The 16,202-nt window shown below is 46.6% G+C and overlaps 1 protein-coding gene across 2 annotated transcripts in view; it reads right to left on the bottom strand.

Moving 5' to 3' along the window:
• Nucleotides 1–16,202, bottom strand: part of DPP3 (dipeptidyl peptidase 3) — a 402,067-nt gene that overhangs the window by 58,104 nt on the left and 327,761 nt on the right. For both annotated transcript variants that reach the window (XM_069207968.1, XM_069207967.1), the window contains exons 16-17: nucleotides 6,859–7,038; nucleotides 2,714–2,876 (exon numbers count right to left, since the gene is read on the bottom strand). In XM_069207968.1, the coding sequence (XP_069064069.1) occupies nucleotides 2,714–2,876; nucleotides 6,859–7,038 (343 nt within the window). The remainder of the gene's footprint in view (nucleotides 1–2,713; nucleotides 2,877–6,858; nucleotides 7,039–16,202) is intronic.

Below are 16,202 nucleotides of genomic sequence, written 5' to 3'. Positions count from 1 at the left end.
GCTGTGGAATGAAGCAGGAATACTGACCGCAGGGGATTGCTATGAAGACGGTAAATTAATGACGTTCGAGGCTATCCAGGCCCTTACGGAGATAAATCCGGGGCAGTTCCTGACATATCATGCCGTATGTCACGAAATCAGGAGAATATGGGGAATGGGCACCTCGGAACCAGAGATCTCCCCTGTGTTTCACCAGGTTCTACAATATAGTGATCAAACAAAAATAATATCCAATCTATACAGAACCCTCAACAGGACACCGGATACACAAACAGGGAAAGCATGGGGTAGATGGAATGCAGTACTCCCCACTCCGATACCACTGGATGACTGGCCCAAGGTCCTGTCCCACATCAGAGGTGTGTCAAGGAATCCCAGATTTAGATATACCCAATTTAATTACACACATCAAACATATCTCTCCCCAGCCAGAATAAAGCGCATGTTCCCTGATGCAGTAACAATATGCCCTAGATGTAGATCAACGTCGGCATCCTTCTATCATATGGTATGGGACTGTCCGAATATACAAACGGCCTGGGCAGAGGTGGTAGAGGAGGCATCTGGGCTAACGGGACTTGCACTAGTAGCAGACCCCGGGTCCTGTCTGCTGGGACTTAGGAAGAGACCAAAAAAACAAAGACATTTACACAAATTCATAGACCTGGCCTTTTTAATGTACAAAAGGTTAATAGCAATGCATTGGAAAGCCGCTAAGGCTCCTAACCTGAAATCCTGGCACTCTCTAATAATACGCTGGGCTCGCACTGAATATCAGGTACTAAAAAGAATGGTGCGCGAAGGGCGACAACACACAGGATCCTCTACATGGGAGGATATGGTGACAAAGCTGGAGGCCAAAAACTATGAGAAGCCGCCTTGAACCGGGGCACGCGTATTTGCAACAACCACAGCATAAATTCCCCTGTACCCCCCATCTTGGAAACAAAATTCATAGGACACCCAGGCACCACAGAGTAAGCACACCATCTCCCCCCATTTGTCCAGTAATAGTCGCCCACTAAATCTATGTCACCACAGTTTTAGCGACGCGTGGGGAGCAGAAAACCAGGGGAGCCACCCGCACACACTAATTAAGTTGAGGCCCCCCTCAGACATTTAGGGAACCCATGCACGCAAAGCAAGGTCCACACTGGTCTCAAGCGAATGCCTATATAAAATGAACAAGGAAGGATAAACCCATGGAGGGTGCAGCCAGAAATGATACCGCAAGATTAGAAGTGTTCCGTGAAGTGCATATTGGGGGGGGGTGTAATTGTTACATGACTTAGATAATTAGCCATTGTTTTGGTTCATCCTGCGGTTGCAAATTGTACAATTTGTATCATATTTTGGAAAATAAAACCAATAAATATATTTTTTTTAAAATTATATTGTAGATGGTTAACTAATAATGAGGGTGGAAGATGCAACTGTCCCTGTGCAGGCTCTTACCCACTATGTTGGTGCCACAGCCGATAGATAATTTACATGATTCAAATCTAAATATTTGTAAGAAGCCAAGGATAATCACCTTTAACATTGTTAAATACAAAAGTTCAACATTTAAGAACATGTTTAAAATTGCTTTTACTGCAAAAGAAGTTCTTCATAAAAAAGTTTTTACCCAAAAAATACAATTTGCTTGATTCTCACTGAAAACCAAACTACAGTGTAGAAATACTGAAGTTCTTTAAAATCTCATAATTTGCTTCTTAAAGCAGAAGTACGGCCTTAGCCAACATGTGTTTCGATGCAAACCACTTCCCCAGGGATCATGTAAAATAAGGACGTAATTAGGGGATAATCCCCTACACCACTGGTTTCTAACCTTTTGACTTCTATGGACCCACACATTATCATTACTGGAACCCAGGGACCCCCACTGAATTATTATTGGCATCCGGGGGACCCCACACTGAGTCATCACTGAAAGCTGGGGACCTAATCTGTTAATATTATTTAATTTTTTAAGCAGTCAAGGACCCCCTGAGGAGGCTTTGCAGACCCCCAGTCATCCCTGGACCACAGGTTGGGAACCACTGTCCTACACTGTAGTTTGGTTTTCAGTGAGCGTCAAGCACATTGTATTTTTTTTATTAAAAAGTTTGTAATTACTATTGTTTAAATTGTGGAGCAAAACTATAAGCTGTTATTAATAACTTCTTTTGTAATAAAAGCAAATTGAAACGTGTACTTCTGTTTAACTTTTGCATTGCGGAATGTTAAGATGGTGAACCTTGGCTCCCTAAAAGTCAACTAGATTTGAATCATATGTATCGCAGATGAAGATATATATTAGAATTCCAGAGAGCCATCACTTTTGCTTTTAATATCGCAGTGCCACTTTTGAAATTAGTATAATCTCAAAATGTAGAAATTATTAATTTAAAAGTTGTCATGTTTTTACTTCTATACAATAACAAATAATAAAAAAATCAGAAACTAAACTTGGAAATCATGAAAAATAAGGATGGATGGGATCAGGAGGAGAGAATATCACAGGGAAACGAGGGAGTACAAGACATTAACCTCTAAGGAAATAAAATGGAGAAAAGAACTGTGGTGCAAGAAAAAAAACTTTGAAACGATAATATGGAATAAGGGGAAAAAAGAAAAAAGGAAGGGAAAATAAATGGAATGGGCTGGGACCTTTACCAGTGAAGAAAACTTGGATATACTGAGAGGAGAGAGACAGTCTCTGAGGCCTTACCATTTAGGCGTGTGTTGGCCTGCACAAACATCTTCCGCTCTTCCTTTCGCAGGAGCACCGTCTGTCTGAGTGTAAGGAACTTGTCTGGCCCATCATCTGTGACAGTCCAATATCCTTCAAACATTGTCCGGCCTCCCTCGACATCCGCTGTGGACTTGAACACCTACAGGGGACAAGGAGAAAGGGAAAATGATGCACACAACATAATTTTCACCCCATCAATTATTTCCAGCCCTCAATCACACTTCTTTAACGTTAAGATGGTATCTACTACTGCAATGTTGAACAAGACAGAGAATATCTTGGCCAAGGGCCAATAGTAAATTTTAATCCTGTGTGCAGGTGTGTCCCTTTTCATACAGACCTATTGTTTCCATAAAGACCCATGGTTTCCATATTTTAATCATTATTTTCGTTTTTCATACACCATTTATACAAAAAGTGAAATTGTTTGGCCAATGCCACCTGCCCCCCAATACATGAGAAGATTTTACTGCCTTTAAGTCTCATTTTGGGTGAGAATGGATGACAAAAGTGCTATGAGCAACCCAGTGAGATGTCCCTCGTGTATCCAAGTACCCAGTGAGCATAAACTGCAGACAACTGCTGACTGGGAGGAGCTGCAGCACTGACTGTAGCTCACAACACAGATTTAGAACTTGTTTACCTTTAGAGATGATATTAAGGGGTAATGAGAACACACATACAGTGAACCGGCCCTATTCCAGCTGGGTACCAGTCCTAAAGCAGGAGAGAAGCAGTACCAAAGCAGATAAGTCTAGCTCTCTAGGCTCCAAAGCCAGCTAGCAAATCTAACTTTAGTCAGACAGAGTTAATGGTTAGTGTGCCCCATGCAGGTTTGGCTCGGGAAGGGGATAAATAGGTCTAGTGGAGTGGGAAGTAGACTATACACCAGAGTCCTAATTAAACATTCCTCTGCATAATGTAGCAAGTCTAAATCTCTGTCTTGTCGATACTATTACCTACATATTAGCAGAAAACAAGCGGAGAATCACCAGTTTCAACATTTACATAGAACATCATGAGGAATGTGTCACTAACAACCACAGAAGCTGTCTGTGCTCTATAATCGGAGATAAAAGTCTTTTAGAGGAAACGTGCCCAAGTATCTCTGGCATGCTTATAAGCATTGTGCAGTGGTGGCCTTCTACACAGATTTTCCTAGGATAGGTACACTGCTATACATATGCATATATCTCCACCTAAAGAGAGATGGCCAATACAAACTCAAGCACAGCCTCCCTTAAAAGAATAAAAATCACATCAAAGGTGCTAGGGTTGTCAAGGAGGACACCTATTAGGGTACTAAGTCAGCTGGAGGTATCCACCAGAAATGGATAGGTAACCTCACCCACCTACTGTGGCATGCTTCATCATTGGTAAACTAGCCACACCAAGGTAGATAGATATCACTTTGGTGGACTTGAGCGATATCCGGGTGTCCAGATTTTATCAAATGGATAATTGCAGGGATCCAGGTAGATTAAAAATATCTTAGGGTAGCATTCACAACATCCAAAGCATAAGAAATGTTTCAGCATCAGAAAAGGGACTACAGTAAAAATACAAAATGACATGATTTTCTGAGTAACATAGTAAATTACACAACCTCTGGGATAGAAAATGTGAATCCTGATTACAACTTAGTGCTTGTGAAAACCCTTGCAAGGATCACAAGAAGATAGGGCTGCAGTTCATCTATAATTGAAGATCCCAAATGTAACTGCGGATTTCAAATGTTATTGTTGTCCAAAATGCAGTCTACAAGGAGAAGGCTGGTACCTAGGCAACCAAAGGGCTTATGAGTTAATACAAAAAAAAACGGTCAAGTTTAAAACTAAAAATGAGAAAAAATGACCTTCAAAGTACTGTATAACAATTCTTTATTCAGAGGTTTTGTATAGTACTGCATGTTTCCTTGAGGCAACTTCGGGAGTACTGGACATACAAATGGAGTCCAATGAGAAGTTTGGATCTTGTGGATAAATATTATGCAGTACTTACTCCTTTCACAGTCAGTTGTAGGCTTGTTAGAAGCACGTGGTTTTCAGTACTTTACTGAAGCACATGCAGCTAAGTAAAGTGCTCAAATGGGGTTCTTGAGCACTCCCAAGATTAGGAAAACTTGACATCCAGAGGTCTACCTTTAAGCTCCAGCCATGAGAAGGTGCATTGGGTTAAGGGGTGTGTGGTTTCTGGATTGTAGAGCAACTATGCACAGATAGTTAGATGCTTTCTCTCAGTATGCTCTGAGTACGATGCATAGGATTTAGAACATGACCATTGCCTCCTACAGAAGCCAATACTGAGCAGTTTTGATGTGGTGTTGTCTGCAGAGGTTTACCTACAGTATGGCAGCCTGTAAAGCCTATGAGGTGCCAAGTGTAGCTAACAATGCTGACGTGTAGGTGTGCCAAGCAAAGTATTCTTGTGAGGTCCACCTAATGGTCGATTTGGAAGATGAGAAGCAGATTTTTCCATATAATAGACACCTGCGTATTTTGAAGCCTTTAGCTACAGAATTTACCTGGGGTCTGAAGGAGAGTTTGGCAGTGAGCATTCCAAGGTTTTTTTATACATCAAGTGAGGTAGATGGTGGGATTCTGAGGTTCAGGGTAAGGTAAATGAAGAATCAGGTTTTTCACTTTTGACATTAGGATTTATTTTTAGAGCCATTTATGAACAAGAAGCTAGCCATCTAGTAAAACAAACATGGCAGAAGCAGGTATGCCTAGAACTGAGGTATTCTCCAGTCAAAAGTGGATACGGTGTAGTCAGCATAGATTTGAAGATCACTCCTTTATTGTGCTGGAGCAGCATTAAGAAGTGTATGTAGATATTTATTAGCAGGTAAGAGAGCCGTTTGCACTGGAGTAGGTCACATGATATTGCTACGAAGGACTGTTCAACTTTAACAATTTTTATTGCTAGCTGCAATTGGTGGGACAGGATTGAATGCAGACCAGGGCAGATACAAGTAAAGCCTTTGAAAATCCACCAAAATAACAGAACCGCTCTGACAAACATTAGACTGAAATGAAAACCTAAGGAGAATGTGTGGTGGGCAGTTATATTTCCTATCGTCCATATCTTCGGCAAAGGTTTTTTTTTCCCTATTACTCAGTGATACAGTGCTTATACTTGAGCATTGATTTCATGGTAACCAGACAAGAGATAGTGCATGCTTTCTTGGACAAGTCTGGAGTCAGGCAACTCCCACCTCAGACTCAATTGGAAATTGCATTGCTGAGGGATATGACATTCAGAAGCAAACTTAACCCAACTATAAACTTATACTTCACTGAGAATGCTGGTACACCCTTGAATGTGAGCAGTGCTTAAAAGTAAGAGTACAGGAATTTTGTAGAGGTACTAATGTTGCCATCTGGGAGACTGTGGCAGGGGTGGCAAATAATCTTGAACAGCTTATACAGATGCTAGCTGAAAGGCCTGCACAAAGACCTTGTAGCGTCCGGAGAGAGTGTAGGTGGTACCTAAATTATTCAAACGTTCATGCACATTAGGGTACTATGAACAAGACCAACTGAACTTTATATAAAGTATTTATGTCTACTGGAAACAAAGCTGAAAGGTATGTTCAAGGCAGACTACAGAGGAGATGCCAATACTTTCAAGAAGTGAGTGATGGTTTTGTGGCTCACACTGAGTAAGGATTCTGGATAATTGCCCGTCATACAGGCCACGATCCTTTAATGAACACAGACACCAATATTCTGGCCATGATGCAGGTTAATCAGTTAAACTCCTTTGTATCCAAGTTTGTTCATCCAGATTAACTTTATACCTGGTAGAAATACCATGTCATATCTTAGGTTATTCATTTTATATGATACTGACTGTCAGTACATGTAAATGGCATTAATCTTTAACATTCCAAATAAACCCCCTCCTCTCTATTTTGCTGACAGAACACAACACATGCAAATGAGCTGGCAGTGCAAAATCATGCTGTGCATCCACACACTATCTTATAACCTTTACCCAAAAGACCTGCATTTGTCCAAATCATAATGCAAAGTATTATTAGCACATTATGAGTCTGCCAGAACAATATCTGATGATTTCTCTTGCAACAAATTTAAAAATTGTATTCTTTTTTTTACCTGGAGACGACGCAGAAACTTCTCTATCGCAGGCTTGCCCACTGAAAGGATCTTGGCTCGGTCCAGGGTGATGACAGCATCTGGCTTTCCATCAGCTCCAGTAGTTTGCTCGATGGTGACTAACTGGTTCCCAGCTTCCAGCAACACACGTAAAATAGCAAAACGAGCTTGCATGTGTGACTAGCAAAACAGAAACATTGAATAAGAAATATGATAAATATTTCTGCATTATATAGGCAGCTCTGTTTGAAAAGTACCTCAAAAATCAATCTAAAAATACCACGATTCATCCATTTGCCCCCTCGAGTCCTTTTCAATTAAACACAAACAAATAAATATGAAACACTTTTCCCATTTACAAAGTATTTCCATTGAGAGCTTTTATTGGCTAATTCCAATCTTTGAATCACGCCCCATTATTAGGCTTGGAATCTGGCGTGCATTTGAGAGACTAACAGTATAAACATGCGTACCATTTAGCACAGTGTCTTTCAGTACTGTAAGTTGTACATGCACCTCAAAAATCAAGAACTGATGTGAATATGTTTGGGTCTGCCACCTCACCACCAAAAGACCATAATAGCTTGAATTTTCCAATTACAAGAGTGTAAGATGTTAACAGTTTTTCATTTTCAGCACAGGATCGTTCATAGACTCACACGTTTGAACTGTGACTAGCGAGCAGTATTTTAGTTTCCAGTTTCAATAGATTACTGTAGGTAAATACCAACCAGGAAGAAGTCTGACTTTTTAGTAGAAACTGTAAACCACTGAATTTATATCATTAGATAGCGCTGAGCATTATTTACTTCATTAATAATTAACTGCCCCTGGTCTAACTGTGTGCTGGGTTGGCACTAGATCTGGTGTTTGAGGAAAGGCTGTGCTATTGTAGGAGTTTGAACAGGCATATTCTTCACGCGATACCACTCATTCTGCAGAACCACCTTTGCCTTGTACACTCCAAGCTGCAGAGTCCTGCTACGTCTCAGCCCACTGATGATCGCCAGGTTTACCTGGTTTGTTCTGTCCTGATAATTGCAGCTGAGACTATATCTGTTCACTGGTCTGGAACTGGTCTAGTATTTTCTTTGAAGGAAAAAACGGAAGGGGTTCACCTTATTTTAAGACCTCATAGTGCCACTGTGTACTCACTTTTTGTCCAAATATACAGAAAGCACTTCTTGACGTGAGCATGGCTGTTTTGCCATGTCATAGCCAAACCAATATGCAGGAGTGGCCCTCAGAGAGAATGTGGCCCTCGCCATTACCTCTTGCATAGCGAGGGCTGTAACTCTCAGAGGAAGTGACCTACCTGAGTTGCTGTGAGAAAGAGATGCGGGCAACAATCTGTCTGGCAATGCCTTGCAAAAAGATTGACTGGCCTTTATTTGCTTGCCAAAAAGCTACAAATAACTGATCCTTTTTAATAAACAGTTTTGTTCTGGCTAAATTTTAAGCATCTTTTCACGTCGAGAGTGTACAGACAACACTGTTGTCAGTACGATAGCATCATTGAGGAGGAATCCTGTGGCCATTATTTCAGCACACATCTTGAGCTGGATTTAAGTGCCACTTCATCATTGAATAAATGGAGATATGGATAGTGAATATATGTATTTAACACCAATCTGGCTGATGCATTTCTAGCAGGAGAGCAACTTTACACCAAAGAAAACAGAAGTGCCCACACTGGCACAATTAGTTTAGTTTTGTAAGACTGCTTTTTGAGTTTAGTTAAGATCCGGGATACTGTGAGAAATCGTAGCAAGGTATTTAGAGCTGAAGTGTGAAGAGGTCAATGAACGTGAGCCGGATTTGTGGCACACTACCTGTCATAACCTGTTAGTTTGCACTTGTAGCATAAGCTCTTGCTCCTGCTGAAAGTCTCCTCAAGCTCCTTTGATCTCCCAGACAGATACTTAGGCCGCGATTACGACACCAGGGCCATGGTGGTGGTCGGACCACCGCCAAAGCAGCAGTCCAGCCTTCACATTATGCGCCCCTGGTGAAGCTGCCACGGTCCAACCGCCGGCAACACCAGGTTGCCGCCAGACGACAGCCTGGCACTGCACTGCAAGCAGCGCTGCCCTGGGGATTACGACTCCCCTCTCTGCCAGCTTTTGCATGGCAATTCCACCGCAATGCGAAGGCTGGCAGAGACAGGGTGCCGGGGGCCTTGCACTGCCCATGCACGTAGCATGGGCAGTCCAGGGGCTCCCATGGACAGCCCCGTCGTGCTTTTCACTGCCCGATTTACAGGCAGCAAAATGTGCAACAGGTGCTGTCGCACCAGAAGCACCACAACATTGCTGCGGGTCGATTACAAGCCGGTGTCAATGTTGTGGTGAGTTTCCCAACTGGGCCATCGGGAAACACTGTTTCCGCCCGCTGGTCCTGCGAGAAACTCATAATAGGGCCAGCGGGCAGAAAACCGGAGTGGCGGTTTTCCGACCCAAAGAGTTTGGCGGGCAGCCTCTGCCGCCTGCCACACTCTTAATAAGGGCCATAATGTCGATGATGTGGTGCTGGAAAACCCATTTCCAAAGCAGCTGGTGGCTCTCTTCTTTCATACATAATTCATGGAGTACATGTTCATTCATATCTTGATAGCAGAGTTCTTTTTAAAAACATGAAAGGCCTGCGGAATCAGTCCAGCATTCTGAGCCCTAGTACATTTTGTGTAGATGCTTGCTTTGATCTCTTGAGACCTTCCAAGTTAACGTTGTTCTGATTGTTCATGGTAACATGAACCTTGTTCCATCTACCTGAGCCACCTCTATTATAGGACAAGTTCCTCATGAGGAGGTCTTATCAGAATCAATAGTGTGGCATCAGAGTAAGTACTGCCTGTATGAGCATACCTTTAATAAACCGAGGTAAGGTGCCTGATGAACAAGTGTGCTCTTTCTGGTGGGTATTTTATCTAACTGTAGATTCTTCACCTTAGGTCTATCTACAGGTGCTAGGCTGGATCAGGAAATGCTCTCATCAGTGCTCCCGCCTGCCACTAGGTGGCACAGGTGTGGCTCTTTGTTTGATTTGTTCCACTTGGAAGTGACAGAGCAGAGCTGCACATAAGCTCTACCAAATAACAAGTCAGTTTCTTGACTGAATCATTCCATGCTTTGGGACACGGAGCACAAACATCTGTCAGTACCAATGTGCAGATCTCTAATTCGGGCCTTTTTAAATGGTAGAGAGACCATTCCATAGAACTGGGAGGTGGAGGGCAGTGAGGAATCGGCGGCTAGAGTATTAATCAGAAAGAGCGTTACCAAAGGTAAGTAACTTGTTCTTCTCATTGATACTTCTAACCACAGATTATTTAGCGTTAGAATAGATAACAAACATGTACCTCCCAAAGGTGGAGGCTCTGTGGAGAAGCTCAAACATAAAAGCCCTGTGGGACAGAATGGACAAAATTCACTTCGCAACAGATCTGGTGGTCAAGACAGTGGTTCTTCATGAATGTGTACACTGAGGGCCCCCTGGCAGCTTCGTAGATGTCCAGGGCAGGTACTCCGCATGCCAACATAGTGGTGGCAGCTTTAGCCCTGGTGGAATGGGTACTCAGACCTTTTGGAGGTGATTTTTTGCCCAGTGCATAGCTGATCTTGATGCAGGGGACTAGCTACCTTGATACAGTCTTTCTGCCTTTTTCCTGCCCTGCCTTCTCTTTTTTTTGTCCCAGGGCATCGCACAAAAATCTGACTGTCCACCTCATGTGCTTTGACGAAATCAATTTAAAAGCTTAAAGCTCTTTTGGGGTCCAGCCCCTAGAGCTTCTCCTCTTCTCTCACAGGTGTAGCAGGGCAAGAAATGCTGGGAGAGTGACAAACTGCCCATAGTTAAAAGGAGTCACAATTTGGGCAAGACTAGTATTGTCCTGTAGAAAAAGTAGCATAAGGCGTTTGTGCCAAAAGAGCTTGGAATTTCCTCACACGAAGAGCTGAAGTGATCATAATGAGGAAGACAGTCTTTAATGTCAGAAAATACACCGAAGAGCTGTGCATCGGCACAAAAAGAGTACATATGCTTAAATGGACTTTGTAGAGAGACTCATGACACTAATAATGATCAAAAGTAGTCAACTGCTGCTGCAGAATCTTCACATGATTTGCTGATTGTCCAGCTTTAGGTGCAGAACCCTGCACTGCTGCTGCGACAGAAGATCCTCTCGAAGCGTAAGCCTGATTGAAGGACAGATACTCATGCCCAGAAGATCCAAGTATCACACTCAATCAATCAAAAAAAATTATAGAGCGCGCTACTCACCCGTGAGGGTCTCAAGGCGCTTGGGGGGGGGGGGGCAGGGAGGCAAGGAGGGTCACTGTTCGAACAACCATGTCTTGAGGTTCTTTCTGAAGAGCAGGAGGTCTTTAGTTTTGCAGAGGTTGGTGGGGAGGGAGTACCAGGTTTTGGGAGCGAGGTAGGAGAAGGACCTGCCTCCTGTGGTGGTGCGTTGGATGTGGGGGGACTGTGGCTAGGGTGAGGTCGGCTGATCGGAGGTTGCGGGTGGGAGTGTAGAAGTTCACTCTGTCGTTGAGGTAGGTTGGGCCGGTGTTGTGGAGGGATTTGTGTGCGCGGATGAGGATCTTGAATGTGATTCTCTGGTCTATGGGGAGCCAGTGAAGGGATTTGTGGTGTGGTGAGATTCGTTCGTGGCGGGGAGGCCAAGGATGAGGCGTGCGGCTGTGTTCTGGATTCTCTGGAGTTTGCTTTTGAGTTTTAGTGTGGTGCCGGCGTAGAGGGCATTACCGTGGTCTAGTCTGCTGCTGATGAGTGCATGGGTGACTGTCTTCCTGGTCTCTGGGGGAATCCATTTGAAGGATTTTTTTTTTTTAAGATTGCAGAGTGTGTGAAAGCAGGAGTAGGTTAGAGCATTGATTTGTTGTGTCATGGAGAGGAGGGGTCCAGGATGATGCCGAGGGTGAGTGCGTGGGTGCGGGGCCTAGGGCGGTGGGCCACCAGGAGTCGTCCCATATGGTTTTTATTGGGGCCGAAGATGATGATCTCGGTTTTGTTGGAGTTAAGCTTGAGGTGGTTAGTTGTCATCCAGTTGGCGGTGTCGAGGAGAGCAGTGTGTAGGTTGGTTTTGGCGGTGGTGGGTTGCGGGAGAGGATGAGTTGGGTGTCATCTGCGTAGGAGAGGATAGTGATTGTGTGTGATTGGAGGATGTTGGCTAGGGGGATCTCGTAAATGTTGAAGAGTGTGGGGCTGAGGTAGGACCCTTGGGGAACTCCGCAGATGATCTTGGTAGCGGTGGAGTGGAAAGGTGGAAGGCGGACTCTCTGGGTCCGGTCGGTGAGGAAGGAGGTGAGCCAGTCTAAGGCTTTGCGGCGAATTCCTATGTTGTGGAGGCGTGTGCGGTGTGTGTGGTGGCAGACAGTGTCAAAGGCTGCGGAGAGGTCTCGGAGGACGGGTGCGACGGTCTCGCCTTTGTCGACTTTGGTCCTGATGTCGTCAGTGCATGCGAAGAGGGCGGTTTCCGTGCTGTGGTTCTTGCGGAACCCAGATTTGTGAGGGGTCAAAAGTGTTGTTTTCTTCGAGGAAGTGGGATAGGCGGGCGTTGATTAATTTCTCAGCAACCTTGGCGGGGAAAGGGAGGAGGGAGATGAGGCGATAGTTGGAGAGGGTCTCTGGGTCGGCTTTGTTTTTTGTTTTTAGGAGAGCTGTGATTTCAGCTTGCTTCCAGGGGTCTGGGTAGGTGGCGGAGTCGAAAGAGGAGTTGATTATGTCGCGGAGTATGTAGGCGATGGTTGGGCTGGCTTTGTTGTAGATGCGATGTGGGCAGGGGTCGGAGGGGGATCCAGAGTGGATGGAGTTCATATTTTTTTCGGTTTCTTCGTGTGTGGTGGGGGCCCAGGTGGTGAGTGTTGTGGGGGGTCATGAGTGGGGGTTGAGTTGGGTGAGTGAGGGGTGTGTGTGGTATGAAGCTGTTGTGGATGTCCAGGATTTTGTAGTGGAAGTGGTTGGAGAGGGCGTCACATAGGGGCTGTGTGTGTGAGGGGTCTATGTTGCTGGCTTTGGGTTTGGCTAGTTCATTAATGATGGTGAAGAGTTCTTTTCTGTTTTGAGAGTTGTTGTCAAGGCATGTCTTGCATTGATCTCTTTTGGCGGTGTGTATGAGTTGGTGATGGGTGCGAATGGTGGCTTTGAGGGTGGAGAAGTTGGTTGTGGAGGGTTCTTGTCGCCATATTGTTTCCGCTTGGCAGCATTTGCGCTTGGAGTTCGGGGGTGAACCATGGGGCGTTCTTGATGTTGCGGGTGGCGATGCGTTTTCTGAGGGGGGCTAGTGTGTCTGTGCAGGTAGTGATCCATTTCGAGAGGTTGTGTGCTCCTGTGTCGGGGTCGTTGGTGTGGGGGGGGGGGGGGAGGGAAGGATGTGAGCCAGTTGGGAGTTCAGGCGTTCTGTGGGGATCTTGTCCCACATGCAGTAGGGTGTGGTGTGTTGATGGTGGTGTGTGGGGGGTTTGGTGAAGGAGAAGTGGACGCAGTGGTGGTCAGTCCAGAGCAGTTAGGTGGTGTGGGTGTAGGCTATGTGTTGGCTTGAGGTGAAAATTGCGTGGAGCGTGTGTCCTGCTGAGTGGGTCGGTGCGGTGACCAGTTGTTTGAGCCCGAGGTTGGTGAGGTTGTCTATGAGGGAGGTAGAGTTGTGGTCTTGTAGGTTTTCCAAGTGAAAGTTGAAATCACCGAGGAGGATGTAGTCTGTGGAGGTGAGGGCGTGCGAGCTGATGGTGTCGGCGATGGTGTCGCAGAAGGCGGGGCGTGGTCCTGGTGGCCTGTAGATTAGTGTACCTCTGAGGGTGGACTTGTTGTTAATGTGGATTAGGATGGCGATGCCACCACCTGGCCTGTTGAGGTGGTCTTTGCGTTGGAGTTTGTATCCCTTGGGGGTGGCGATGGCTATGTCGGGTTCCGAGGAGGGGTTGGGCCAGGTTTCCGTGCGGAAGGCGATGTCAGGTGAGTGTGATGTGATGTGATGAGGTCCCAGAGTTCTATGGCATGTTTGTGAAGGGAGCGGGTGTTGAGGAGCAGGCAGTTGAGGTGGTTGCAGTGGGTGGTGTTGGTGTGGTGCATGAGGGTGTTGTTGTGGTTGTGGGGTGGTGTGCTGCGGGGCTGGTTGGTGGGGGCAGAGCAGGCATGTGTTGCGTTGGGGGTGTTGTGTGTGTTGTCGGGGGTCGCTATGGTTGGTGTGTGGTGTGAGGGATGAGGAGCAGGAGAAATGACAAGTGAGGCAGGTGAAGGGGCCATGAGTGTGTGTGGGGCTGGAAAGGGTGCAGGTGGGGCGAGGGCCTGGGTTGAGTGAGTGGAGGTTGAGGGGGGAGTAGGTTTGTCTGAGGGGGGAGTAGGTTTGTCTGAGGGGGCCAGGGGGACTGGCGCTGGGTGCGGTCTTGGCACGGACGGGTGCAGACGGGCTTGCATTTGGCCGCAGCTGCCATAAATGGAGGGGAGGAAGTGGCAGCTGGGAGGAGGAAGGGCTGGACGAATGGGAAGGCTGGGGGGGTGGGGCCGCAGCGGCTGGGGCTTTAAACTAAAGGAAAGGGAAAAGACGGTGAGGTGGCAGCGCTGGGCGGCGGAGTGGGGACCGACCTGCCTGCTGAAGCAGGGTCAAGGGATGCTCCTCGTTACCGCGCAGCGGCTGCCATAAATGGAGGGGAGGGAGGGAGGGAGTGGCAGCTGGGGGGAAGGAGGGCTGGGCGAATGGGAAAGCTGGGGGGTTGGGCCGCAGCGGCTGGGGAATTTAAAAATAAAGGAACGGAAGGGGAGGAGGTGGGAGGGGCCGCAGGGGGACGCAGCGGCTGGGGCTTTAAACTAAAGGAAAGGTAAATGACGGTGAGGAGGAGGGGGGATGCGGGAGGGGCCGCAGCGGCTGGGGCTTTAAACTAAAGGAAAGGGAAAAGACGGTGAGGAGGAAGGGGAGGCGGGAAGGGCCGCAGGGGACGCAGCGGCTGGGGCTTTAAACTAAAGGAAAGGTAAAGACGGTGAGGAGGAGGGGGAGGCGGGAGGGGCCACAGCGGCTGGGGCTTTAAACTAAAGGAAAGGGAAAAGACGGTGAGGAGGTGGTGCTGGGCGGCGGAGGGGGGAGCGACCTGCCTGCTGAAGCAGGGTCAAGGGTCCCCTAGCCCAATACAGACCCACTAGGATGACTTGAGCCCAGAAGTTCCTGACCTTATTCAAAACCCAGGACACGGCATGCAGACATAGAAAGGTATACAGGAGTCCGTGCTCCACTCCAGCCTGAATGAGTCTCCGAGGGAGAGCTAATGCAGGCACTCTACCATACAGAAGTTTTGACACTGTATGTTCTCGAAGGTGGCATAACGATCTAGCCTTTGTTCTCCCTGCAGCCCGGAGATGAGCTCTGTTACCTGGGGGTGCAACCACCATTCGCAATTGCCAAGTGCCACCTACTGAGTTTGTCCGCTCTGGTCTTTAAAAAAGCCACCAGATGATTCACGATCAGGGAGTTGCCCTAAAGCTGCAGCAAGCTCCAGAGGCACAGAGCTTTTAGGCACAGGATCTACAGATACACTCCACTGTGACTGTTGCCGTACCCCATATCAGTGTGCATCCTCCCTTTGATGGATGGTAGGAAGACCTTCAGGACCAGGCAAACAGCCCACAAGTCTAACAAATTCATATAGAGCCAGGTTTCCACCAGACACCAGAGTCCTCTGATCTCAGCCCTCCCCAGATGACCTCCACAATCCAGCAGTGACTTATCTGTTACTGTCAAGTCTGGGTAGGGGAGAGAGAGCTCTGCCGCAAGTCCAACAGCCACTGCCACGAGGAACCCAACAGGTTTCCTTGGTGTTGGGCCCACTGAGTATTCTGAAACCACTGGAGAGCATGCATATGCCACCTGGCATCATCGACAAGTAGGATGCAGGAGGCTAAAAGGTCAAGAAGCATCAGAACCGCTCTCACCGAGACCCAGCATCGGGCTGAAATATCAGGATCATTGCCCTAATGTCCTGCACTCGTGGAGGTGGAAAGGCCCTGAACTGCACAATGTCCAAACAACTCCTATAAAAGGAAGCCTCTATGAAGTAATTTGGAGTGACTTTGAACCCCTAACGATGTCAGAAGGTTTGCTGTCATTTGGAGGTGGTCCTGACCAACTGTGGCAAGCTTGCCTTCAACACCCAGGAGTGAGGTAAAGGAAAACCCAACCAACTTCTCAAGATGGGCGACGACCACCAGCATCGCTTTAGTCAACACCCAAGGGGCAATGGTGAAGCCACAGAGGAGCATGGCCTAAATTAAACCATTTGTAACATATGTGGAACTACAGGATGGGTACGTGCAAATACGCGTCAGGCAGGTTTAAGCCTTGA

This window comes from Pleurodeles waltl, chromosome 9 (assembly GCF_031143425.1).
Source record: "Pleurodeles waltl isolate 20211129_DDA chromosome 9, aPleWal1.hap1.20221129, whole genome shotgun sequence".
NCBI lineage: Eukaryota > Metazoa > Chordata > Amphibia > Caudata > Salamandridae > Pleurodeles > Pleurodeles waltl.
Note: the sequence above shows the minus strand (reverse complement) of the source record. Positions and strands in the feature narration are given on the sequence as shown.